The sequence below is a fragment of the Vigna unguiculata genome, chromosome 10, assembly GCF_004118075.2.
Source record: "Vigna unguiculata cultivar IT97K-499-35 chromosome 10, ASM411807v1, whole genome shotgun sequence".
NCBI lineage: Eukaryota > Viridiplantae > Streptophyta > Magnoliopsida > Fabales > Fabaceae > Vigna > Vigna unguiculata.
The window spans coordinates 30,981,946-31,008,674 of NC_040288.1; the positions used below are offsets into that span (position 1 = coordinate 30,981,946).

At 30.6% G+C, this 26,729-nt stretch overlaps 2 protein-coding genes across 2 annotated transcripts; both read left to right on the forward strand.

Moving 5' to 3' along the window:
* Positions 1 to 4,607: 4,607 nt before the first annotated feature.
* Positions 4,608 to 9,305, forward strand: LOC114165529. Its single transcript, XM_028050131.1, has 3 exons — positions 4,608 to 5,727; positions 5,797 to 5,919; positions 9,097 to 9,305. The coding sequence occupies exons 1-3, from the start codon at positions 4,608 to 4,610 to the stop codon at positions 9,303 to 9,305; spliced, it is 1,452 nt and encodes a 483-aa protein (XP_027905932.1).
* A 4,714-nt stretch (positions 9,306 to 14,019) lies between these two features.
* On the forward strand, positions 14,020 to 16,440 carry LOC114165531 (MDIS1-interacting receptor like kinase 2-like; the record flags this gene model as incomplete). The annotated part of the gene is made up of 3 exons (XM_028050132.1): positions 14,020 to 14,179; positions 14,260 to 15,951; positions 16,058 to 16,440. Coding segments are annotated over 3 exons (2,235 nt in total), but the record flags the coding sequence as incomplete, so codon positions are not given.
* Positions 16,441 to 26,729: the final 10,289 nt, after the last annotated feature.

Here is a 26,729-nt window from a genome sequence, read left to right on the forward strand (position 1 = left end):
TTATTAAAAGATAAACACAAAAACAAAACATAAAAATAATGAATAAGAATAAAAAAAGTTTTATAATAAAAAAATAATAAAAAATTAAAATAGAAAAATAGTTTTTAAATAATCAAAATCTATAACAATATATAAAGGAGATTATCCTTTTTGTGTCCACATTTTAAAATACCAATTTTATCCTTTAAATATAATAATTTATTAAATTTTTAAAAATTGACCGTTACTTTTACAAGCTTCTTATAAAATCGGATGTCTTTGTTTCTTCTCTTCTTTTATTATTTATCAATGGTTATTTTTTTTTGTTCTTATATATTTCACTTTATTTTTGATAAATATAATTTTAATTTATATATTAACTTAATAACATTACAATATTATCATCTATTAATATAATATCGTGTATATTTAAAAAATTGATACACACATGCACGATAGTGCCTGTGTTTACGCTAGTAGTTTTATAAAATATATTTGAATTTATAGAAAAAAATGAAAAAAAAAGATAACGGTAAAAAAACTATAAAAATATTAATATATTAGACTAATAAGTATATAAAAAAACTAATAAAAATAAAAAATAAATTAAAAAAGATATATATAATTTCTACTAAAGAAAGAAATAAAATTGAAATTAGGAAAAGTAAGAAAATTATTTTTCAAAATAACTGGTTATATGTTATCGTTACTCAACTACATCCTCCTTATACTCTCACAATCTAGATTCTCTCCTCATTTCTCTCAACCTCCACACATAGTTAATATCTTAGATGATGCTACAAAAAATAGAAAAAAGGTCTCTGGATCTGATAGTCTCTCACTCTTATGTCCGTCTCTTGAGCTCTTTTTCTTTTTTTCTTCACTTCATTTAAGAGAGGTTTTTTCATACAATAGATAACTAGACATTTCTCCTTTATCCACCGTCGTCTTCTTCCCAAGGTCAAAAAATATCCTTTTTTGATCTCACTTTCATCACCCTCCGTTAACAATCATTCTAGAATAACTGACACTAAGGGATCACACACCTCAATACCCAACACAAAGAAAAAGCACCTATAAAATTCTTCTTGGAGGAGAAAACTACCAAAACATAGAGCTTTGAGAAGATAAGAGAGATACACTTACAAACATTGTTTTGATTTTAAAAAGCAAAAATCTTCAAACAGGTGTGAAAAAAATCAGGTTTTTCTTTCTCCTTTTATAGGCTTTTTTGTAAATTGGGGTCCCTTTTTACTTTTATTTGTAAAAAAGGGTCCCTCAATTTTTTTTTTTTGTGAAAGTGGGTTATGTCGTTAGGGGGGAGGACGACTTTGAGGGTGAAGTCGTCCTCCAAGGTAACGGTTTATTTTTTATTTTTTAAAAAAAACAAAGTCGTCAGGTAGGGTAACAGTTTTTGTTTCGCGCGCTGTGAAGTCGTCTTTCGAGATGATGACTTCATTTTGTGTTTTTTTTTTCACAATAAATATAATAAATAAAAATAGAAATAAAAATAAACATTAATATATTTTTAAATTGATTAAAAATGAAAATACAATAATTTAGTTACTAGAAAATAATAAAAGAGTCATCTGTGTCCTCTAGTTCCACATGTTGGTCTTCTTCTCGGTCTGTTGGGACGTGTTTGAGGTTGTTGTTGTTGTGGTTCATCATCATCATCATCATCATCATCATCTTCATCTTGATGACTTTGGACAGTTTGCGGAATTTGTGGTGATTGGGAAGGCATTGGCGGAGGATAAAATGGCATTGATGATGAAGATCCTGGATAATAGGCAGATGGTGGTGTCATGGTTGTGGTGCCAAACATATGTGATGGACCAGCACCATAACTTGACTGATGCGGGAAGAAACCATATGGAGAAGGGACGTGTTGGAATGAGTTGTTTGATGGGTTGCCAAATTGAGGATGTGACTGTCCAAACATTTGACCCTGACCCATAGGCGACTGTTCGAAAAAGGGTTGGGGATGATGTATGAAATCTGGAGAAGACCCAACATGGCCAGTGTAGGGTTGTGAAGCAGGCTGGAAAGGTTCTTGTGACATATCGTACTGTAAAATAAATAACATGGTTATTGTTATGAATAAGTTTGTATGATAAATAGATGTACAACATTGTAGTATAAATAACCTCATCGTCGGAAGATTCTGTCGATGGAGATATATAGTGGATAGTGTGGTTTATGTACCACTGCATATACGGTGTTTCATCACGCAAATGGCCGTTTCCGCTGAAAGGTGTACCTTGAACGATCCGATTTTCTCGATCATTCCAAATTGCAATCCACTGGTGATGATGTCCTACCCAATCTCTGTCGTTTCTCCCCCTCAAGTCATCCCTGTGAACTTGATCCAGGTTAACCGGCTCAAGCGGAATGTTTTGTCTTAAACCAAACTGACGCATCACCCTATCCGCCTGATGGATTTCTACTGTGGCAAAGCAAATTATTGGGACTGTTGCTCTGGATACCAGAGGTATGTCAACCACAATCAATCGACTAACTTCTTGTCGAGTGTAAGGCCTCCACAAGAACTGAAACAAAATTATAGACATTAGTTTGAAATGTTAAAAAGAGCGCTTTGATTTACCTTAAGTATTATCTGTCTTGTACGTAATTGATCAAATCTCAACCGAAATTCAGTAACTGAAATTGAAGCTGGATTTATCCGATGCGTTACATTCATCCACCTAAAAAAAGTAGCAATTTCAAGTTAGTTAAATGACAAAAAAAAAATTTAAAAGTTAGCTTTTTACCTTCTACAGACAGGGAAACCATCCCCATCAGCCACCTCCTGATCACTTAAAGGTTGAAGTTGTGGGGCTATAGTAGTAATCCTCTCCCAAGCCCAACATTGTAACAAGATCATGCATCCACCAATATTTTCTTGGCGTAGGTGAATGCCATGATCTAGGCAACGATATAGGCAAGCCAAAACTGCAGACCCCCAACTATAATTCCTGACTACATTTAAGTCAGCTAGCCTAAGTAGATACATGACATGTACCCTAGCTGCAAACGTGTCTGGCATTAAAATGCTTCCAATCAATGTGAGAATGTACGCTCTCGCATATTGAGCAATAACCTCATTGTTTGCATTCGGTGGAAGTTGTTGGAAAGTAGAGTTTAACCAAGAAACTCTAATTGAGTTCCCTCTTATCACCGTCGGTGGTGGGATGACACCTAGGTGTTCATGGAAGGTGGCGAATATGTCCTCAACCGTAGTGGGACCAGTTACCACATCTCCGTCTATCGGTAGGCCAAGCAGGACGGTTACATCTTCTAGTGTCACGGTGGTTTCTCCATGGGGGAAGTGAAATGTATGAGTTTCTGATCTCCATCTTTCTAATAAAGAACTGATGAGGAAGTGGTTGACATCCATGTCTGGGATGTACACGGCATGTCCGAATCCGGCTTGATGCATTAAATTTATGACACGGGGATCAAGTATGTCTTGATTGTTTAGTATCCAAACTCCAGCTCTTCTCGGTCTAAGAACTCGTTCTCGTCCTTCCCATAAGTCGTGAGTGATATGTTCGTGTTGAAGCCGAAGTAGTGACATATCCCGGGGTAGACATCCATTTTTTGCCATGCTAAATGTGTTTAGAAATTGAAAATAAAAATTAGATAATAATCTGAAAATTAATTGACAACAAAATATTAAAAGATAGTAGAACCTTGAAAGTAAAAGCTTAGAAATGTGTCGTGAAATGTTGAAAACTCTCCCAATGCGCACAACCTTCTCAAAGTGCTAATCCAAGCTGAATGCAGAAATTGATGAATATGTGCAACTTGAGAGTATTTGAACCAATACTCGAAACCTCTTCTCGTGATTTTCCACAATGCACTGCCATCAATTTAAAGGCTGGTCGTGGCTTGTGTGGTTGTGAAAGCATTCAATCAAAGCTGTAAAAGCTGCCACCATTTTGGACGAATGCATGCAAATTCGTAGCTGTGCATGGCTTAGGAAGTAGGAGAATCTCTGGCACTCCATTAATTGCACTGATTCCGTGGTGGTGGAGGAGCGCACAGTCAACACGTGGTGGTGGAGGAGCGCACAGTCAACACAGTCGTCTCGCAATAATTGTGCGCGCGTGATGGTGTCAGGCCCACTGAAGCGAAAGTCATCACCCACGCGGACGACATCTCATTAAAGTCGTCAGCCACGAGGACGACATTTAATTGAAGTCGCTAGGTGGCCTACCGGTTTCCATTTAATGCTTCCAGCGCATTAAAGTCGTCAGCCACGCAGACGACATGCAAGGGTTTGTGTTTAATGAAGTGGGTGGTTCGTGGTGGTCCGTGCTGACATGTGTTTAATGAAGTTGGGGGTTTAATTAGTGAAGTCCCTTACATTTAAGAGAAAGACGTCGTAATTAAAAGCGACTTCAGGCATAGTAAATGTGCTTGTGGGTAGGAAGCAGCCATAGTAAATGTGCTCGTGGGTAAGAAACAGCCATAGTAAATGTGCTCGTGGGTAGGAAGCGGGTCTCTTAAAAAGGTATTATTTATAGGAAGCATGTTACTTAAAATTTATACTCATTTCAGTATCATTCAGGAGAGACTCGTTCACTTTGTTTTGTTCGTACCTTATTCAAATTTATACACAAATGGCAAATCAGTTGAATCAATATCCAGATATTTTGTCTGATTTTAGTGAAGATGAGTTGGTTACCGACCAATATACAGCCCATACAACAGATCATAGTGGGTCATCAAGTCAGACCTCACGTCAAGCTTCAAATCCAGTAACTGAAAATTCACTATGTGTTGGCATGTCTTTTGACACAAAAGAGTCCACAGTGTCATGTATCAATCAATATCATATTGACAATGGTTATAGATTTGCTGTTGTTGAGAGCAAATCTGAAAAATTTATATGTCGATGTGTCGACTATAAAAAAGGCTGCTCGTGGCGTTTACGGGCTGCTTATAGCAAACGAAGTTTGAATTGGGAAATTAGAAAGATTGACGGATCACACACTTGTTTGTCAACCATGCAACCTGCAGGTCATGTCAACCTTGGTTCCAACCAAATTGCTTCTATTGTGATGAACTCTGTAAAGGAAAATCCTTCCATACCTATCAAAAGTTTGGTAGCTGAAATTAAAAATCGTTTCGGGTATTCAGTTTCATATGACAAAGCCTGGAATGGTAAGCAAAAAGCGCTTGCTAAGGAGTTCGGAGATTGGGAAGAGTCTTACAATGAACTTCCCAGGTGGTATGAAGTTGTACAACAAAGCAATCCCGGCACAATAATTCAATGCACTGGATCTCCTGTACAAGTAAGTGGCCAACTTGACCCTTCTTGCTATATTATGGAACGCGTATTTTGGTCTTTTGGACCATGCATCCAAGGGTTTAACTATTGCAAGCCAGTTGTCCAAGTAGATGGGACATTTCTAACAGGAAGATATCAAGGGACATTGCTAACAGCACTAGCTCAAGATGGGTCACGTAACATATTCCCTTTGGCCTTCGCGATAGTGGAAGGAGAAACAAAGGAGGCCTTGATATGGTTTTTTCAACTGTTAAGGGAGCACGTTACACCACAATCAAACCTCTACTTGATAACAGACAGGGGGAAAGGCATATTGGCAGCCCTACAATCTGAAGAAGTACAATGGGAAGCAGATGGACTGCAATCAGTATACTGCATACGTCATATTGCTTCAAATTTCAACAAAAAATTCAAGAATCACGAATTGAAGAACCGATTAAAGAATATGGGTAATAATTTTTTTCTTTCATTCACCACATTCAATAATTAAACTAACTAATATAATTGTATTTTTACAGCTTACGAGGTGAAACAACCCATATTCGATGCTAAATTGGTAGCTTTGAGATCCTATTCACCAGACGTGGCATCTTGGATTGACAGGATACCACTACAAAAATGGACTCAGGCTTACGATGGAGGTAGTAGATTCGGGCACATGACAACAAACCTGGCAGAATGTATGAATTCTGTTTTAAAAAGAGCTCGTTCATTACCAATTTGTGCTCTAATCAAGGCAATATTTGAAAGGACCGCAACATGGTTTGTTGAGATAGGGGTTAAGGCAGACTCCATGTTACGAGCAGGACACCAATATATAGAGGAAATTAATGCTATCATTAGAAAAAATCAACAACAAGCGGGAATGTGTCAAGTTCGTCAATACTCAAGAGAAAATAATGAATTTCAAGTTCAAGAGATGTTTTCTCCACATGATCACTGCCTACCAATGTCTTTTACAGTTAGATTAAATGATTGGTGGTGTGATTGTGGTCATTTTCAAGCTCTACGACTGCCTTGTCATCACGTAATAGTTGTTTGCTCTTTCTCGCATATAGACCTAACCTCATACATCCATCCATTTTATAGCCTCTACAACATCAATAAAGCATATGAAATACAATTTCATCCGGTTAGGAATAAAGAATATTGGTCACCATACACCGGACCAAATTTCATTCCGGACCCAAACATGCGCCGTAGGGTAAGGGGAAGACCACCAATTAATAGAATCCATAATGAAATGGATGAACCAAATCCAAATAGACGAAGCAAATGTTCATATTGTAGAAATGAAGGACATCATAGAGGCAACTGTCCTTATCGTCAGTAATTTTATTATGTAATTTTTGTTGTGTTATTTTTATTATGTAATTTTTATTTTTTTACTTTTATTATGTAATTTTTATTCTCTTACTTTTATTATGTAATTTTTATTTTTTCACTTTTATTATGTAATTTTTATTCTCTTACTTTTATTATGTAATTTTTATTGTGTTACTTTTATTATGTTAATTGTGTATTTTTTAAAATTACTTTATTTTACCAATAACAAAATGAATTAATAACTACTCTTAATTGTCTAAAATAAGGTTAAAAAATAAAACTGAAAAATTTTAAAAAATAAAATAAAATGCAACGTTTAAAAAAAAAAGAAAACAGAAACCGGTCTTCTGCCTGACGACTTCAGTGCAGAAGCCAGTCTCCCCCCTAACGATTTCGATTTAAAAAAAAAAATATGAAACCGGTCTTTGGGAGGACGACTTCTCCTTGAATGTCGTCCTCCCCCCTGACGACATGACCCGCAAAAAAAAATTCAAAGGACCCATATTTACAATTTATTGGTCAAAATGACCCAGATTTACAAAAAAGCCCCTTTTATATTTACTTGTGATATTTATTATGAGATCATAGCACTGAACATATTGATTGTTTTTTTTTCTCTCTTTTCCTTCCTTCACACTAAAGCTTGAACTCGTCATGGCATCGTATGTATATGTTCTAATTATCATTTCTTTTATGAAATTGTCTCTTGTAATGTGGTTTGGTTATGTCAAAAGAAATGGTTGGTTGTGTAATATACGAAATCTAGGATGAACTTTATTGCCATTATTATTAGATGAATGATGCATGTGTGTGGGCATGAAAAGGTGTCAAACAAACACAAACCTCATATGTATATATAAATCTCTGCATTTGGAAGCTTCTTTTGGTATGTTAGTTTATTAATTAAAATCTTTTATACTTTTTCCTAAATTTCTTTTATCGGAATGCGAGTTTTGATTTTAATGGTTAATATAATATGTTGCTTATATTGGATGTTTCAAAATAACGCACAAGATACACACTAAACATCAATATTGGAATAAAGAATTTTGAGATAGCTATTGAATAATAAATATGTCTAGGCATTAATTGAGAAAATTTTATTTTTGTTTGGTGATATTCTATATATAATATTTTAGAAAAATTATCAAATATTTATTTTGTGTATATATATATATATATATATATATATATATATATAAACTAAAATTATAATATTAGTAGATGATAATATTGTAATGTTATTAAGTTAATATATAAATTAAAATTATATTTATTAAAAATAAAGTGAAGTATATCAGAACCGAAGAAAAAATAACCATTGATAAATAAAGAAGAAGAGAAGAAGCAGAGATAGCCGATTTTATAAAAAACTTGTAAAAGTAATGGTAGATTTTTAAAAATTTAATAAATTATTATATTTAAAGGGTAAACTTGGTATTTTGAAATGTGGACACAAAAAGGAGAATCCCCTTTATATATATATATATATATATATATATATATATATATATATATATATATATATATATCGCATAAAATTAATTATCATTGAGCCTCAAATTTGCTTGATAATTAAAATTTCAAAACTCTCATTAAATTATCATGTCGAGTGAGGTGAATAAAAATAATATAAAGGAAGTAATAATTGATTAAGCCGAACTAGTAATATATAAAATGAAATAAAGAAAAAAACGTTAGGTGAAAGAAAAAGACCCATGTTTGTTTATGTTTGCATTACTCTTTTTGAACCCATTTTCTAATATTTGCAGCTTTAAGCTTCATATGACCATACTACTTTGTACACCCCTGTTTCTTATGCTTTGCACCTCCATTCTTTTACTTTGTGCACCCTTTGTTTTAGTATTTGCACTCCTCTGATAATCATCAAAAATTTAGGTTCTTCACACCCGTGTTATGGTATTCATGCCTCTACTTTCATGTTACTTATCACACCCGTGTTATGGTATTCATGCCTCTACTTTCATGTTACTTATGATTCATTTCTTTTGTATAAAATCATTATCTCCTTTCATGTCAAAATTTTTAAAAATTGAAGATTATTAATTATCATGTTAAGTCTAGGACTTACTTGATGATTATAATTTTCATTCGATTTGAATAAACTTTAATTATCATGTCGGGTCTCAAACTTGCTTGATAATCAGTTTTTCATATCTTTAATTATCATGTCGAGTCTCGGATTCGCTTGATAATCATTATTTTTCATAACTTCTAACACCTTTATCTCCTAGAGAGGTTTGTGAGGATCAAGTTAAGATGAGAGTGAGAAGAGAGTAAGAGAGAAAAGAAGGAAGAGAGAAAATTCCAGAGAAAGGCAAGAAAAAGGAAGGTAAAAAAAATAAAGAGTGATAAAAGTCTTTTCTTAAGAGAAAAAGAGATAAACAGAGCGTTGATTAAGAAATAACCCTTGTATTTGCTTATGACTAACGATATTTGTCTCTCTTCTGTGCAAGCTTATTTGTCTTTAGGTATGGCTCAACTTCTCAAGAAGTATGATGATGTCTTTCCTAAAGACATCCCTCATGGTTTACCTCCTAAGAGGGGTACTGAGTATAATATAGATCTCATTCATGGTGCATCCCTTCCTAATAGGCCAACCTATAGGATTAAACTAGAAGAAACTAAAGAGACACAGAAGCAAGTGGAGCAACTTATGAAAAAAGTATCGGTTCAGTAAAGTTTGAGTCCCTGTGTTATTCTAGTAATTCTGGTACCTATGAAAGATGGATTGGGGAGGATATGAAATGACTGTAGAACCATCGAATATATCATTATAAGGTGCATATTTTATCCGGGAGGACCTTTCAGAATTCGGGTCGAATTCTCTCCAAACAGGGGAGAATGATAAAGAATCTTCAAGTGAGACAAATTTGAGGACAAATTATCTTTAAGAAGAAGGGTATGATAGAAGATTATCTCCTAAACTTCAAGTGGTACGAATTTGAAGACAAATTCTCTTCAAGAAGGAGGGAGTGATTGGGGACTATCCTAAGATTTCATACAAGAAGAACTTGAAAATGAACCTTTGGGTTTTCTTTTAGAAATTAGTTATGTTCTATGTTTTTGGGCTTTGGGCTTTCTTTTATAAATTAGTTTTATGTTTTTATGTTTTGGGCTTGGGCCTTCTTGTATGGTTCTCATGTTTTCTTAAACTTATGTGCCTATATATAGAGGTACCAAAAATAATGTAGACACTTTTAGTCATATATTGAATTTGATTACATTAAAGAGATGATTTTCTTTGTTCTTGGCTTAGGCCTCCAATTCTTATCAAAGATTAACATCTTTGTGGCGAATCATCACTTGACTTATCAATCTGCTAAATTGTGGCGTCCTCCATCTTTGTGTTATTCTGCATTCTTATCTGATTTATTTGTGTCGTGCCTCTTGAGGATTCAAATTCAAAAACGATCATACTCTTTCCTGGATAGGATTGTATCAGAGCTGGATAGGGGCTAGTATGGGAATTATATAGAAAATATTTTATGTAATTTGAATGTTATGACATTTATATTTTGGAACTGGCAATGTTGTCGTTTTAAATTTTGAACTTTGGCGCAAACAATAAAAGCTTAAATTTCTCGTGTTTTGGGAAAAATGTTTAATAAATTGTTGATTTATTTCTATGTATTATTTCGTTTTATTTAAATTTGTAATATCCGACCAGGATGTTACATTTTCTTTTTCCTCCATTGGCACACTTATGTTTTTCCTTCAACTCTACCAAAGCTCCTTTTTGTTCCTCCACCTTTATCAGAATCCCCACTCACCACCTTCTTCTTCCTTCGGTATCATCTTCCTCCAACCTCCACCTTTTTTCCAAAAAAGACATTCTAAATTGTGCGACTGAGAATAATTTTTTGTTTTGAATTCCAGATACACAAAATTTATATTTTAAATTGTACATTTTGAAATACAAAATTATATAATTTGTATTTCGAATTAAACAATATGAGATACAATCAATAATGTATGAAATATATTTTGTATTCTTGATTGTACATTATGAAACATCTTTGAGAACTTGCATTCTGAAACTAAAAATGAAAATTCTAAACTAGAAAGTAAATGTGAAATTTTTGGTATATGAAAATGCAAGATGAAATTATGGAAGTGCATGAATAAGCAACCAAAGTTATGTTTTATGGGCCAAGGTGGATGTTTGTTAGATTGGTCCCAAAAATAAATGTTTAAAATGCATCTACTCTTCTAAACTTTTCATATCGTTTGACCAAAAACTTATGTCGTCAAATAGTCCACACTATGAAAAACGTATGTCTCGAATCACGGAATTTTGTTGTAGAGAAATCACAACGTTGTTTACAATATATATATATATATATTATTGTCAATGTGATATACATGAGAGATTAATCAACATGGAACTTTCTCTGAAGTAGAACCTGTTTTATTTTAAGGATAAACCAAAGAAGGTACAATAATTAAATTAGACTAATGATGCAAAGGTGATCCAAGCCACGAAATAAAGATTAAATACGACACAAAAAAAAATTACAATTTTCAAGGATTTGAATCAGTTTGTTTGAATTTAAGTGAACTTGAAATTTGAATTTGATTTTTTTAATTAAAGTATCCAAATATGTTGATAATTAACTTTCTTGAAATTTTTTTTAATCTTTAGTTATTGCCATTTATTTGATTTTGTAATTGAAGTAACCATATGTTAATAATTTATTGGGTTAAAATATTTTTTTATCTTGAGTGATTTTCACTTTACAATATTTTTATGAATAAGAACCAAATATTTTTATTTTCTAATTTATTAAATAAAATTTTAATATCTAAAATGTAATAATAAAAATATCAATAAAATTAGAGAAAAAAAGTAAAAAATAATAATAATGTCAATTATCAATTTATATAAATTCATAATATGAAAATGGATGAGTATATATTTATAATTGAAGAGGCCATAAAATATAAAAGTTAGAGGATTCGGTAAGAATAATTTTCTTAAAAAAAAAATTATTCTGTTATTTTTTAGGTTCTGCATTTACTGCTATAATCCATTTAGAGTAAGATTTGTAAGCAAAGTTTATTTATGATTAGGCTTAAATATACATTTGGTCCTTATTTTTGTTGATTTTATTCAATTTGGTCCCTATTTTCGTTTTATGTTCAATTAGGTCCTCATTTTCGTCAAATTGTGGTCAATTTGGTCCTTTTTACTAATGGTGTTTAAATAGTTAACGTTTTTGAACAGTACATGCCACGTGTCAACTCTTGGTTTTTTTAATTTTTTTTAATTTTTTTTACTTTTAAATTTTTTTTTAATTCCAAAAAAAGTGTCCACGTGTCAAGTCACAATTGTGCCACGTGTCAATGCTAGTGCCACGTGTCAGTTTCTGGTAGTATTATTTTTTTTTGTTTAATTTAGTCCCTATATTTGTTATTTTTTTTCAATTCAGTCCCTATATTCGTTATTTTTGTTTAATTTAGTCCCAAATTTTGTTAAAATAGAACCATTTAATTTTTAAAATTGACATTATTATTACTTATTTTTAAAATTTAATTATAAATTATAATATTTAATTATTAATTGAATGTAGTTCTTAGATTCAATTGTTAAATAAAATATAATTATTTAAATATTATTAAAATTTAAAAAATATATATTAAAATTTGTTAGATTTACATTTAAATTTAAAATATTTAATATTTTTATTGCATTTTAGATATTAAAATCTAAAATATTTTATATGTAAATGTTAATTTTACAAATATTAGTTTATTTTTCTAAAATATTTTGAATATTTAAAATATTTTTATATATCAATTTTAAAAATATTTTAGAATATAAATATTAGAAAAAAAATTAATAATTATATTCTTATAATATTTTAAATAATTATATACTATTTAGAAATTAAATATAAGAATTTATTCAATTTATAATTAAATTTAATAATTTATAATTGAATTTAAAAAATAATAATTTTAAAGGTCAATTTTAGAAAAGATATTAATATAATTTGTATAAAAGATATTAAATTTAGTGTCAATTTGAAAAGGACAAAATTGATTTATTTTAATAAAAATTGGGACTAAATTGAACAAAAATAACGAATATAGGGACTAAATTGAACAAAAAAAATAATACTACCACAAACTGACATGTGACACTTGCATTGACACGTGGCACAATTGTGACTTGACACGTGGACCATTTTTTTTGAAATTAAAAAAATTAAAAAAATTAAAAAAAAATTTAAAAAAAATTTAAAAAAATTAAAAAAAAATTAAAAAAAACAAAAAAAATCAGGAGCTGACACGTGGCATGTACTGTTCAAAAACATTAACTATTTAAACACCGTTAGTGAAAAGGACCAAATTGACCACAATTTGACGAAAATGAGAACCTAATTGAACATAAAACGAAAATAGGGACCAAATTGAATAAAATCGACAAAAATAGGGACCAAATGTATATTTAAGCCTTATAATTATTATTACCGTTTATTGTTCTTAATTGGAGAAATCTTATTGGAACATGCAAAATATTACGATTATTTTATTGATTAGATTATTCTAGAGGGATTTGTTGAAGTCTCATCCAAACGATAATGCTTCGTATCATAAACTCTTGAGAGTCCAACTTTGCATATCTTAACCATGCTTTTCATGTGTACTTTTTGTTTTTATTCTAATTATTTTAGTAAAAATTTTGCATTCAGATGGGAAAAACAACCACACATGGGAAAAACAACCACACAACCAAAAATACAGATAATGCACTATATAGGTAAATATTGAATTTGATTCTAAAATTTGTTAATTTTTTAGTTGTATTACCTAAATTATGTAATATAATTTTAATTTAAATTATAAACAGTTATAATGAATTTTAAAATTCATTATAACTATTTACAATATAAATTTATTAAAAAGATTTGAATATTCAAAATAAATTTTACATTTATCTAATCGTCTTATCATTTGATTTTTTCGGTCAATATTATTACTTTTATATTTCCATCTCTAACTTAATATTCCACTTAATTTCTTAACTCATTGATCAACTTACTCCATCTCCTAGAAGCATGTTCATTGATGAGTTACAGAAGAAAAACGAAAGTAAAAGTCATATCATATTATTTAAAAAAAATCAAATAATAAAATAATTATTTAGAAATGAAAAATATTTCAAGCATTCAATAAATAACAAAATTTATTATAATTTAATTAGAAATATCAAATTTATGAGATACTTAAAATTAAAAATTAATTTGACAGATATTTAAATCGATAGTTTAATGAATTACCATATCATTTACCATACAATCATCTCCAAGGTAAGTTGTTGCAATTCTATTGTTTGCATTATCCCTTACAAATTCTGTCACCGGAGAATCTAATTATCTCTTTCTTCCTATCGTCTAACTGCAGGTTCAATACCACCCCAACTTGGTAACTTGACACAATTGCAGACACTATCTCTTTATAATAATTTTCTAACAGGTTCAATCCCATCTACATTTGGTCATTTGAAGAATTTGAACACTCTTTATCTTGATTCAAACAAACTTGAAGGTAACATACAAACATTCTTACAAATTCTCTCAATTGGAGAATCTAACTGCCCCTTTCTTCTTCATCTCATCTAACTGCAGGTTCAATACCACCCCAACTTGGAAACTTGACACAATTGCAAGAGTTATATCTCTCTAATAATTCTTTAGTGGGTTCAATCCCATCTACACTGGGTAATTTGAAGAGTTTGTACGGTCTCTATCTTGATTCAAACGATCTTGAAGGTAGCATTCCAACAGAATTCGGGAATTTGACAAAATTACAAGAATTATCTCTCTTCAATAATTTACTCACAGGTTCAATCCCTCCAAATTTGGGTCAATTAGAAAGCTTGGCATACTTCTTTTTTCAATCCAACCAAATTACTGGTCCAATACCAGTAGAATTTGGAAATTTAAAAAGTTTAGAAAGATTATATCTCTCAAATAATTCTCTCAATGGTTCAATCCCTCCTACTTTGGGTCGTTTGGGGAATTTGAGACATCTCTTCCTTGATTCTAACCAAATAGAAGGTCACATTCCAGAGGAATTAGGAAATTTGTCCAAATTGGAAGTTTTGCAACTTTCTCATAACAAGATTTCAGGAATATTACCTCCAAAACTTTTGCAAATGGACAAAATGTTCTCTCTACATCTCTCGTCAAATAAGTTATGTGGTCGGATCCCTTTAGAAACCATGAGATGTCCCTGTGCTACAATAGTTGATTTGAGCCATAACTTATTTAATGGAAGCATAACCTCTCAATTTGGTTGTGTAAATGACCTTAATCTTAGTCATAATTTTCTTGTTGGTGAGATTCCATTTTGGAGCTTTGAACCTAGTCGATTAGATCTCAGTTATAATAATCTCTCAGGTAAAGTACATAAGGAACTTGCTAGTCTATCATACATAAACCTCTCATACAATTCCTTTGATTTCTCACAAAATCTTGACTCAGTATCAGAGGTACCAAACTACTATTTTTTTCATGAAGATTCATTAATTAATGATAACCGCATGCCCAATTTCACGTACTGCCACTTGCTCAACCAAACAAATCCTCAAACTAGGAAAAGTAAGCCCGTGATCATGTTAATTGTTCTTCCTATCATTTTCTTCATTCTTTTATTACTCCTTTCAATATTATATTTCTCAAGATGTAAGCCTAAGAAAAAGTGTGAAGGAATAGAAACAAAGAATGGAGACTTGTTTTCTATATGGAACTATGATGGTAAAATTGCATTTGAGGATATCATTCAAGCAACCCAAGACTTTGACCTCAAGTACTGTATTGGGACAGGTGGATATGGCAGTGTCTATAGAGCACAATTGCCTAGTGGTAATGTTGTGGCATTAAAAAAACTCCACCGAATGGAATCTCAAAATCCATCTTTCGACAGAAGTTTTCGCAATGAGGTGAAGATGTTAACAGAAATCCGTCATAAAAATATCGTAAAGCTTCATGGCTTTTGCCTCCACAACCGGTGCATGTTTCTGGTATATCAATACATGGAAAGAGGTAGTCTATTTTATATTTTGAATAATGAGGTGGAAGCTAAGGAGCTGAATTGGAGTAAGAGAGTAAATGTCATTAAAGGGATGGCACAAGCTTTATCCTACATGCATCATGATTGTACCACACCAATTGTTCATCGAGATGTAACAAGTAGTAATGTTCTATCAAACTCACAATTAGAGGCTTGTGTCTCAGACTTTGGCACAGCTAGACTCCTTGATCCTGATTCTTCAAATCAAACCTTGGTAGTTGGGACTTATGGCTACATTGCCCCAGGTGAATGTCATTTTCTATTACAAAAACCGCAATATTTTTTATAAATGGCGTAATAATATATTTTGATAAGTTGAGTTAACTTTGTTTATTTCTTTGTCAACAACAGAGCTTGCTTATACATTAAGAGTGACAGAAAAATGTGATGTTTTTAGTTTTGGGGTGGTGACTATGGAAACATTAATGGGAAAACATCCTAGAGAGCTAATATCAACTTCATCAAACCCAACTACTCAAAATATGTTGGTGAAAGATCTCTTGGATTCACGTCTTCCTCTTCCTCTTCAGAAAGATGCTCAAGATATAAATCTTGTGATAAATGTAGCATTATCATGTCTGTGCTTGAAACCAAACTTGAGGCCATCAATGCAGCAAGTGACTGAGAAACTCTCTAGTTTCAAATTCCCAATAAATTTGCCTTTCCATGAAATTTTCATCCATCAAGTGATGAGTCAAGACATATTTCATCTTTCATCCAATTTTCAAGAATGAAGTCTAGTGAGCCAAAACTAAGGGAAGTAACAATGTTTTGCATATTTAGACAAGTAAGAATTTATCCTTCATTAAATGCAAAAAATTTAGGTCATTTTGTTTTTCTAGTTTAAATGAACAACTTTGGTATTTTTGGTTTACCTTTATTCATTTATAGTGTGACTAATCATGTGATCATTTACCTTTCTCGTAATAAGATTTCAGGTTTAATACATCCAAGACTATTGCAATGGCCACAATATCCTCTTTTAAAAGCTCCATGACTTTTTCCTCCACAATCAGTGCATGCTTTTGGTTTATCAATACATGGAAAGAGGTAGTTTATTTTATATTTTGATCCATCAATTGATGAGTTCATACATAGGTACCTTTCTTCGAAGTGTCAAGAATGAACTCGAATGAGTAGTAGTTTACGGATGTGATAAGACTTTGCATATCAAGAACAAGTAAGAAATGTTCCTTGCTTGAATGCAACAAAATGCATTTTTGTATTTTTGAGTTTACATTATCTTCCCCTTTTGGTTTACCTTTATTTCTTTATAGCATGAAATTTGTATGATCTTGGAGAGAGTGCAATTATCTATCTCCTAATAACTAATCAAGCTACACACTAATTTAAATATAAAATCATTCACCACAAACTCTAAGTTCATCTTTATGTTGATTAGAAATTGAAGTAGACTAATTTATATATTACGACAAAGTTGATGATTCATTTTGACCGGTTACTAAATTGCATATAATATATTTTAAAATTGTATTCTAGTGATGATTAGCATTAATAAATGCTGAAAAGCACTCATACAAATTTTCTTGTCGTAGTAGCCTATGTCTTAAACGGTGTCAAAATCGTTCAAATCCATGAGTTGACCTAAGTCATCATTGGTTCGAGTTGGGTTAAGTTGAAAAAAATATAATTTGTTTGAACCCAGCTTACTTAGTTTGTAGGTTAAGCTAGTTTATGTCAAGTTGTAGGTATGTTGATATTGTAGAAAACAAAGAAATATATGAAGAATGAGATTGTATATTAGTGAGTATATATAAAATGTTACAAGAGGTGTTATATATACACACAAAGTTGACCCTATAAGCCACAAGTAAATGGGCATAAAACATAGGCCTATATATGCTAACATCTACTTCAAACTCACAATGTTATGGCTAGATGTATTGAGAGTTTGTCAAATAAAAATAAACGAAAGCGTAAATAAAAAACTTTTATCAATTTACAACCACTATAATTAGAAATATCATAATTGTCAAAAGTACTTAAGACTACAATAGACACTAAAAATTTTAAATGAGATGCAGACACATAAATGAGAATGCCACAAATAAAAAACTAAAGAAGAAGACCAACGAAACGAAGATAAATGTGCAATAGAGGTTGCAACTATTGATTTCTTGAACTGATTCAAGACATAGAGCTAATACTAGTATTTCCAAAAGTCCAATACCAAATGCAAGAGTGCTTGAAGCACAAAAAATGTTGGAGTTCTTGTTGCACCAAATGCAGGGGTGCTTGTAGCACCAAATGCAGGGGTGCTTGTAGCACCAAATGTAGGAGTGCTTGTAACACCAAATGCAAGAGTGCTTGTAGCACCAAATGCAAGAGTGCTTGTAGCACCAAATGTAGGCTGAGATGATCTTTACGAGTTGTCCTAATAAATCGAATATAAAACAAAAATGCGAACCACACAGCGGAAGCAACGTACAAAACATAATATGATCCCAATATTAGATGATTACACAGCAGAAGCAACGAACAAAACAAAATATTATCTCAATAGTATATGATTGCAAATACCTAGTGAAATGCCTACTGAATTGCAAAAAAGGCTTAGGGTTCAGGGTTTAGGGTTTAGGAAAGAGATCTATTGCAACAATCCCTTCTCAATTATAAAATTTGCGAAAGAGACTTAGGACTTAGGGTTAAAGGCTTCGGGTTAAGGGTTTAGGAAAAAGAAACTATTGCAACAATCCTTTCTCAATCATACAATTTTCGAAAGAGGTTTAAGGCTTAGGGCTAAGTAAGGGTTTAGGGTTTAGAAAAAAGGAACTACAATAAGAATCCTTTCTCAATCATAAAATTTGCAAAAGAGACTTAGAGCATAGGGTCAAGGGTTTAGGATAGAGGAACTAATGCAAGAATTCATTCTTAATCATAAAATTTGTGAACCAGGCTCTTGATAACATGTAGAAAACAAAGAAATATAAGAAGAATGAGATTGTATATTACTGAGTATGTATAAAATGTTAGAAGAAGTGTGTTATATATACACACAAAGCTAACCCTATAAGCCATAAGCAAATGAGCCTAAAACATGGGTCTATGTATGCTAACATATATGTAATCCACCAACAACCCTTTCACATCTTTTAATCATTTCTTTATTATAACTATTTACTACTAGTAATGTAGGTTGACAATTAGATAGTTTTAAAAATTAGAGTATTGTTAAAGAATGTTTGAATGCTTTAAATGTGTAATTTATTTATTAGATAGGTTAACAAAGTCTGCTCATTTCTTACCCATTAACATTAGGTATTCATTGGAAAAATTGACTGATTTATACATAAGAGAAATTGTTAGGTTACATGGAGTTCCAATAAGTATTATATCTGATAGGGACCCTAGATTCACTTCAAAATTTTGGGGAAGTTTACATCAAGCCTTAGGTACCAAGCTTCACCTTAGCTCAGCTTATCATCCCCAAACTGATGGACAATCTGAACGAACCATTCAATCTTTGGAAGATTTGCTGAGAGCTTGTGTGTTAGAAAATTCTGATAGTTGGGATCGATACCTGCCTTTGATTGAGTTCACCTATAACAACAGTTTCCATTCTAGCATAGGTATGACACCCTATGAGGCATTATATGGAAGGAAATGTAGAACACATTTGTGTTGGTTTGAGACCGGTGAGAATTCAGTGTTAGGTCCTGACATGATTCAACATACAACCGAGAAAATCAACATGATTAGGGAAAAATTGAGAACAACTCAGAGTAGACAAAAAAGTTATGCTGACAAGAAAAGACGACCTCTTGAATTTCAAGAAGGTGATCATGTATTCTTGAAAGTAACACCAACCACTAGAATTAGTAGAGTGATGAAATCAAAGAAACTCACTCCCCGGTTTATTGGCCCTTACCAAATTCTTAGAAAAATAGGTCTTGTTGCATATCAAATTTGCTTACCTCCGTTCCTTTCCAATCTCCATAATGTCTTTCATGTGTCTCAATTAAGAAAATATATTTCTGATCCAACTCATGTGATAAGACCTGATACAGTACAATTAAAGAATAACCTTACATTTGACGCAATGCCCGTACAGATTATGGACAAGAAGATCAAAGAATTGAGAGGCAAACAAATCCCTCTAATGAAGGTCATGTGGAATGAAGCTAATGGAGATATTACATGGGAATTAGAAGAAAAAATAAGAGGAATTTATCCTCATTTATTTTAGTCAAAAAATAAAAATAAAAATTTCGAGGACGAAATTTCTATAAGTAGGGGAGAATTGTAACATCCAAAAAAAATAATAATAATAATATAAATAAATAAAATAAAAGAGAGATATATATTTTTTTGTGTGAATATTTTATGAAATTATAATTATCTTTTTCACATAATTTAAGAATTATTGAGGACAAATTTAAAATATAAGATTAATTAGATTTTTTTAAAAATCACTTATATATGAAATATATATTCAAATTAAACTATCAGACTTTATAATTGGAATTAATAATAAATGATTACCGTATAAGGTAATTCTGTTAAAGAAAAAAAATTATATATATATATATATATATATATATATATATATATATAGAGAGAGAGAGAGAGAATAAAAGAGTGATAAGTAGATAACGTAAAAGCTATTGAAAATAATAATAATAATAAAATATGAAAGGATAACATGACAATAAATGCCACTTTATCATGTTACTGTGAGGAAAAAAAAAGATCTGCGAACGAGTAATTGAATTGGAACGTAAAAAGCAAAACCAAAGGAAATGAGGTTAAGGGCGTGTGAGAAGGAAGAAAGCGGAAAAAGAAAAAAGAGAAAAATTAATTTATCATCAAAGTCTTAGTACAACCTTGGTATAATTTTCACGATAAATAAGGTAAGGGAAGGAGACATCCATCACTTTATCTTTTTACTTTGATTATTTTTTTTTATCTATTCGTAATTATTTTATCTCGATATTTACCCTAAGTGAGGTGTCCCTAACCTCATTCTAATTTATATTTAGTTCCCAATCCTATTTATTTATTTATTTATATTCATCTCCAGTTATGCACTGGTCCTATTTATTCAATTTATATTTACTTTCATTTACTTATTTATATTTATCTCTAGTTACGTATTGACCATTTTTATTCATTTATATCTATTTTAATTATTCATTGATCCTATCTATTTGTTTATATAATTATATGATTTAATATTGAAATAAAATTTATGATAAATAAAGATTTGATTATTGTAGTTGGAGGTATGACCTTGGGGATTTAAACGAGTTAGTATTACTCAAAATGATATGTTCTTGAGTTACTTTGTTGGCCATGAACTCATTTATCCTGACTAGTCACTACAAAATTAATCAACATCTTTATAAAAGTATAATAAAAATTCAGTTTCATGGATTTGGGAGAATTTTTATTTCATTTTATTTTATTATGATATGTTATTTTTTTTGTGATATTTGTCTCACTTCCCTATTTCTTTTGATTGTGTGCGAAAAACAAAATTTTATAACATTATCATAGATGGCTGCTCCGAACACGCCTGATCCCTTCTTCGCCGACATTGTGGCTGTTTTTCTGGGAAATGCATGGCAAACCAATGTAGTGAATAATTCTGTAACATTTCAGGGAACGGGAAACTCTACCATTACTTTTCTCTCTGCTCCGAATGCACGGAGTTACCTTTTATTTACCCCCAACAGTCCAAGTGAATCCTATCCATAACCTTTTCCCTCCACCTGTTTGATAAACCGCATATAAGGGGGAAACTGTAAATAAATAACCATTCTTCCTCTTCTAGTGTAGGAAATATAAAATGTACTAAACAATGTAGATATAGGAAGTATATAATATTGTAAATATATATATATATATATATATATATATAAATGTGAATATTTTAAATATAATTATATATTAGTGTATAAATTTTTGCCTCTAAATTTTTATAAGTATACTGTAATAAATAAATAAATAAATTTTTTTTTCGTCACAATACCAACACTCCATCATAACATCAGAACATCAATCTCGTTTAAATCTCAAACAAAAGAACAACTCAAAATGCACATATAGGTTATATAATTTCAAAATAAGAACTACTCAAATGTACGCTCCAATTTTGTCTTCACAGTTCACAATAATATCCAATCAAACCTCAATTAATTCCTAAGCGAAATCCAATCGAGAAAACAGAGAATGAAGGGAAAAGTTAAAATACCTCTACGACGCCAACAATGGGGCTTAAAGCGACGAACTCCAAATGATTACGGGAATGCACTACAACTTCAATAGCTATCGTGACCGCTAAGAGCGAATGTGGATTTCAACGAGAACGCGAACCCTAGTTGTACAAAGAAGCTCCAACAGAACCCATTACAACGCACATACTTCCAATTGGGTGCGAACTAAAACCCCTAAATCGTGCCTCTGAAAAAACTCTTCGTTGTAGAGAAGAGAGTTTTTGCGTTGTGTTGCTGACGAGAAGCTATAGGGTGAAGGAAGCTCATTGTTGTACCCTCTCTCGCTCAAGCCTCCACGCTTGTCACCACAGTCATCTCGCCGAAGCAGCTCACGACGTCACCACAGTCATCTTGCCGAAGAAGTTGGAGCATCGTTGCAGCAAGTGGCGTTGCAGTTTTGCTCGCCCACTCGCCTCATTGAATTTCACCCACTCGTGGAAGAAATCCCTTGCCAAGGAAGGAGGAAAAAGTGGAACTCACTCGAGGAAAGACGAAGGGTGTGAAAAGCTAAAGGGGGAAAAGTGAAATTTGGGGGTTTCCCAATACTTTAACCTAAAATTTAATTTTTTTTATCTCAACAATTTAAGCGTGGGCTAGCCCACGCAAACAATTTAAATTGTTATGCGTCGGCCCTCCAACGTCAACTATTTGGTATGTATGCGTCGGCTGAACCGACGAAAATAGAGAACTTTTATTTCTAAATAATTTTTTGTTAACGTCGGTTTTGCGTGGGTTTGGCCGACGTAATTTGTGTCGCATACTAGTCTGACGCCATGATTTGGAAGCTAAAACAATGCATTCTTGTACATTCTAACTTTTCTATTTGAAAACATATAAATTAACCTTCCGTCAATTAACTAACCAACACAAAATTTGTCGCCATAAAAATATCGTAGCGTTGATTTAATATAATCGTCAAAATAATAGTTACCAAAATTATTAAAGTCTATTTCAACTACTTCTAAATTAATTTTCAAAACTATTATTTAATATTTAATGGCAATTACAACTGTCAGAAAAATCATAATTTTTTTTAAAAGAAAATATTCAATATTTAATAGTGATTTCAACCACCTCTAAATTAATTTAAAAAAAAAAACTTATCTAGTGATGAGCCAAGACATAGTTCGTCTTTCATCCAAGTTTTAAGAATAAACTCTAGTGAGCCAAACTTAAGGGAAGTAGCAACGTTTTTCACATTTAGACAAGGAAGAAATTATCCTTGATTGAACAAATTCATGTTATTGTTCCTTTTTCTAGTTTACACGAATAACTTCTTCACCCTTTTGTTTTACCTTTAATTTTTATAGCATGACTAATCATGTGATCATTTGCCTTTCTCATAATAAGATTTTAGGTTTAATACCTCCAAAACATCTACAGATGAACATGATATTCTTTTTATAAGGCTTTAAGGCTTTGTTTTACCTTTATGACTTTATGGTTTTTGCCTTACCAATATATGGAAAGAGATGGTTTATTTTACTCGCAGTACTAATTATCCATCATGAATTTTATCCATGAATATTTACAAACACATGTATTTTTGTCACCCTTATATAAAACAAGTCAAACAATTAATACAAAAGAGAAAGAAAATAATATATATATATATATATATATATATATATATATTTATATATATATATATATAAGGCTACCTATAACTACTTTAGTAATTTAAATGGGGACAAAATATATCGACACAAATATAAAAAAAAATGAGATGCGTATGTATATATTTATCCATGTATTTATATCCAATTGAAAAATAAAATATTATTCATACCAATATCTATGTTCTATCAATGTTTGGAATTCTATGTATATTGGGTCAGATAAGAGAGTGTCAACTTTCTTGAATGTCAATACTTAGAATAATGAAACCTGAGTTATGTTTTTAATTTAATAAAAGACATTAAATTTCAAGATTTTATACTTGGTCATTAAATTATCAAATACAAAATTCAAATTGCTAATTATTAAAACAATATAAAATTATACGAGTAGAAGTTTATCAGACTATTTTAATTATGGACATATATATAAGTTTTGGAAATGATTCTAAAGTTAATTTAATATGTATGTATTCTCATTTTGGTTAGTAAAATCAATGATGAGAAATTTTATGAGGAATTTTAATTTTGGACTATTTTTAAAACAGTTACAATCTAGTAAAAATTAATTAAATTTTAAGTATGGCATCAATTTATATATTTTATTCAAGTTTTATTAAAAGAATTGAATATTTAAAATATTTTTATCTTTATCTAAGCATCCTATTATTTGATTTTTGTGCTAAACACCATTACTTCTGAATTTTCATCTCTAACTCAAAGTCCAACTCGTTAATTTCTTAATTCATGGATCCACGTGTTCCATCACCAAGTGCATGTGTTCATTAATGAGTTAGAGAAAAAAAAATTATATCTAGGTATAATTACTGAATTGGTACTCAAATTTTTTGGTTAAGTTCAATTTGGTACCCATAATTTTGGTTTGTTCAATTTAGTACTACAATTATTTAAAGAGATTCAATTTGGTCTTCTCCGTTAAGTTGGAGTTAACACTGTACAGTACACGTGTCAAGCCATAGATTTTTTAAATTTTTATTTAAAAAAAAATTATTTTCTTTTTCAAAAAATTTAAACACTGTCACGTGTCAGTTTATCATCGTGGCACATGGCAGCTTACAATCATGACATGTGAGAGTGATAATAGTTGTTTTCTTTTTAGTACCCTAATTTAAATTTTGGAGAATGCTAACCAGTGCCTAGGGGCACTGGTTAAGGAACAATTAATGTGCATTGGTATTATCATTTCTACATAGAAAGCTGAAATAATTAAGTATAGTAATTAAAATAGTATAAATGCACATAACAAATTTTATAAAGACAAAAATATCCTTTTAGATTTTTAAACAATAACTTTATGATACAAAATAAAGACTTTAGAATTTTTAAAATATCTACTAAAAAGCAAAAAAAAAATCAATAAAATATCAAATTAACACTTTAATTATTTTTTTTTTGTAAAAATTTTAGATGTTCAAACACTATTTTTTTATTGGTTTTTATGCTATTTTAAACTTTCTTATATTTTTTTTTTTGTAAAATTTTTCGATGTTTAACATTATTCTTTTTGTTGGTTTTTCTGTTAATTTAAAATTTCTTATGTTTAATTATATTTAAATTTTAGCAACACTAAAATATAGTTATTTTATTATTTAATTGGTTTTTAAATTTTATTTGTGAACATTAAAAAAATATTAAACACATTTATATAATATTTATGGGTATTTTTGTCCTTTAAATAAAATAAAGGTGCATTAATTGTTATTAGATCAGATTTTATTTAATACCACACTTATCTATGTATTTTTGTAGGATCCAATGTATATTAATTATCCTTAACCAGTGCCCTTAGGGCACTGGTTAGCAAGACCCTTAAATTTTTGGTTCAATTTAGTACCCAATTTTTTAAAATGATCAAATTTCGTATTCTCCAATTTGAGACCAAATTAGTAAATAAGTTTAATTATAACTTATATATACATGTTACAATAACTTTTTCTAATATATACATCAAATTATTTCACCTAAATACTTAAATTATTTTATTTTTTACATTTTAACCTTTGTAATTTTTTACACATGAAATGTTTTACACTTATAAAAAATAAAATAATTTGAATATTTAGGTGTAGTGATTTGATGTATAAATTCAAAACAATTATTTTAATATGTATATATAAGTTATAATTAAACTTAGTTACTAATTCGGTCTCAAATTGGAAAGGACGAAATTAGATCATTTTAAAAAATTGAGGTACTAAATTGAACAAAAAATTTAAATTGGGGTACTAAATTGAAAACAACTATTACCACTGCCACGTGTCATAAGCTGTCACGTGGCATGATGATAAACTGACATGTGATAGTTTTTAAATTTTTTGAAAAAAAATTAATTTAAAAAAAAATAATTTGCCTAAAAAAATTAAAAAAAATTAAAAATTTCATAGCTTGACATGTGTCCTATACGGACACGGTGTTAATTCCAACTTAAAAGAGAGGACCAAATTGAATCTCTTTAGATGATTGGAGTACTAAATTGAACAAACCAAAAGTATGAGTACCAAATTGAACTTAACCAAAAAGTTAGAATACTAAATAGTAATTATACCTAATATCTAATTGAAAGAAAAATCAAATAATAAAAAACTTATATAAAAATTATAAAAAAGAAGTTGAACGTCACTGTCTTTCCCAATTTAGTTACTCTGTATCTAATTGGAATGGGTCTCAGAAGAATCATCCCTACAGAAATAGCAACACTACAGAATTTGAAAATTTAAAAAGTTTACCAAAATTATATCTATCAAATAATTTTATCAACAGTTTAATCCTCCCTCTTTAGGTCGATTGAAGAATTTCTTACATCTCTACCTTAATTCTATGAAATAGAAGCCTACGTTCCCGAAAAATAAAGAAATTTGTCAAAATTAGAAGTTTTGAAACTTCTATTATCTACAATATCTGTAAGAAAATAATGTATTATTGAAATTTCTTAAATACCCCTATTATCACTTTTTTTGACACCCTGTGAGCTTTATTGGTTTTTTGATCTTTTAATTTAATTTATATTTTCTCTCTCCTCTGCTATTCTCTTTTTCCACACCAACTCTATTTTCTTTGGAAAACGATTGATTAACAAAGTGAATGTACTTTTTGACAAAGTGACGTGGTATGTATTAAAAGATTTTTTTAGTTAAAAAATGGAAACCGCAC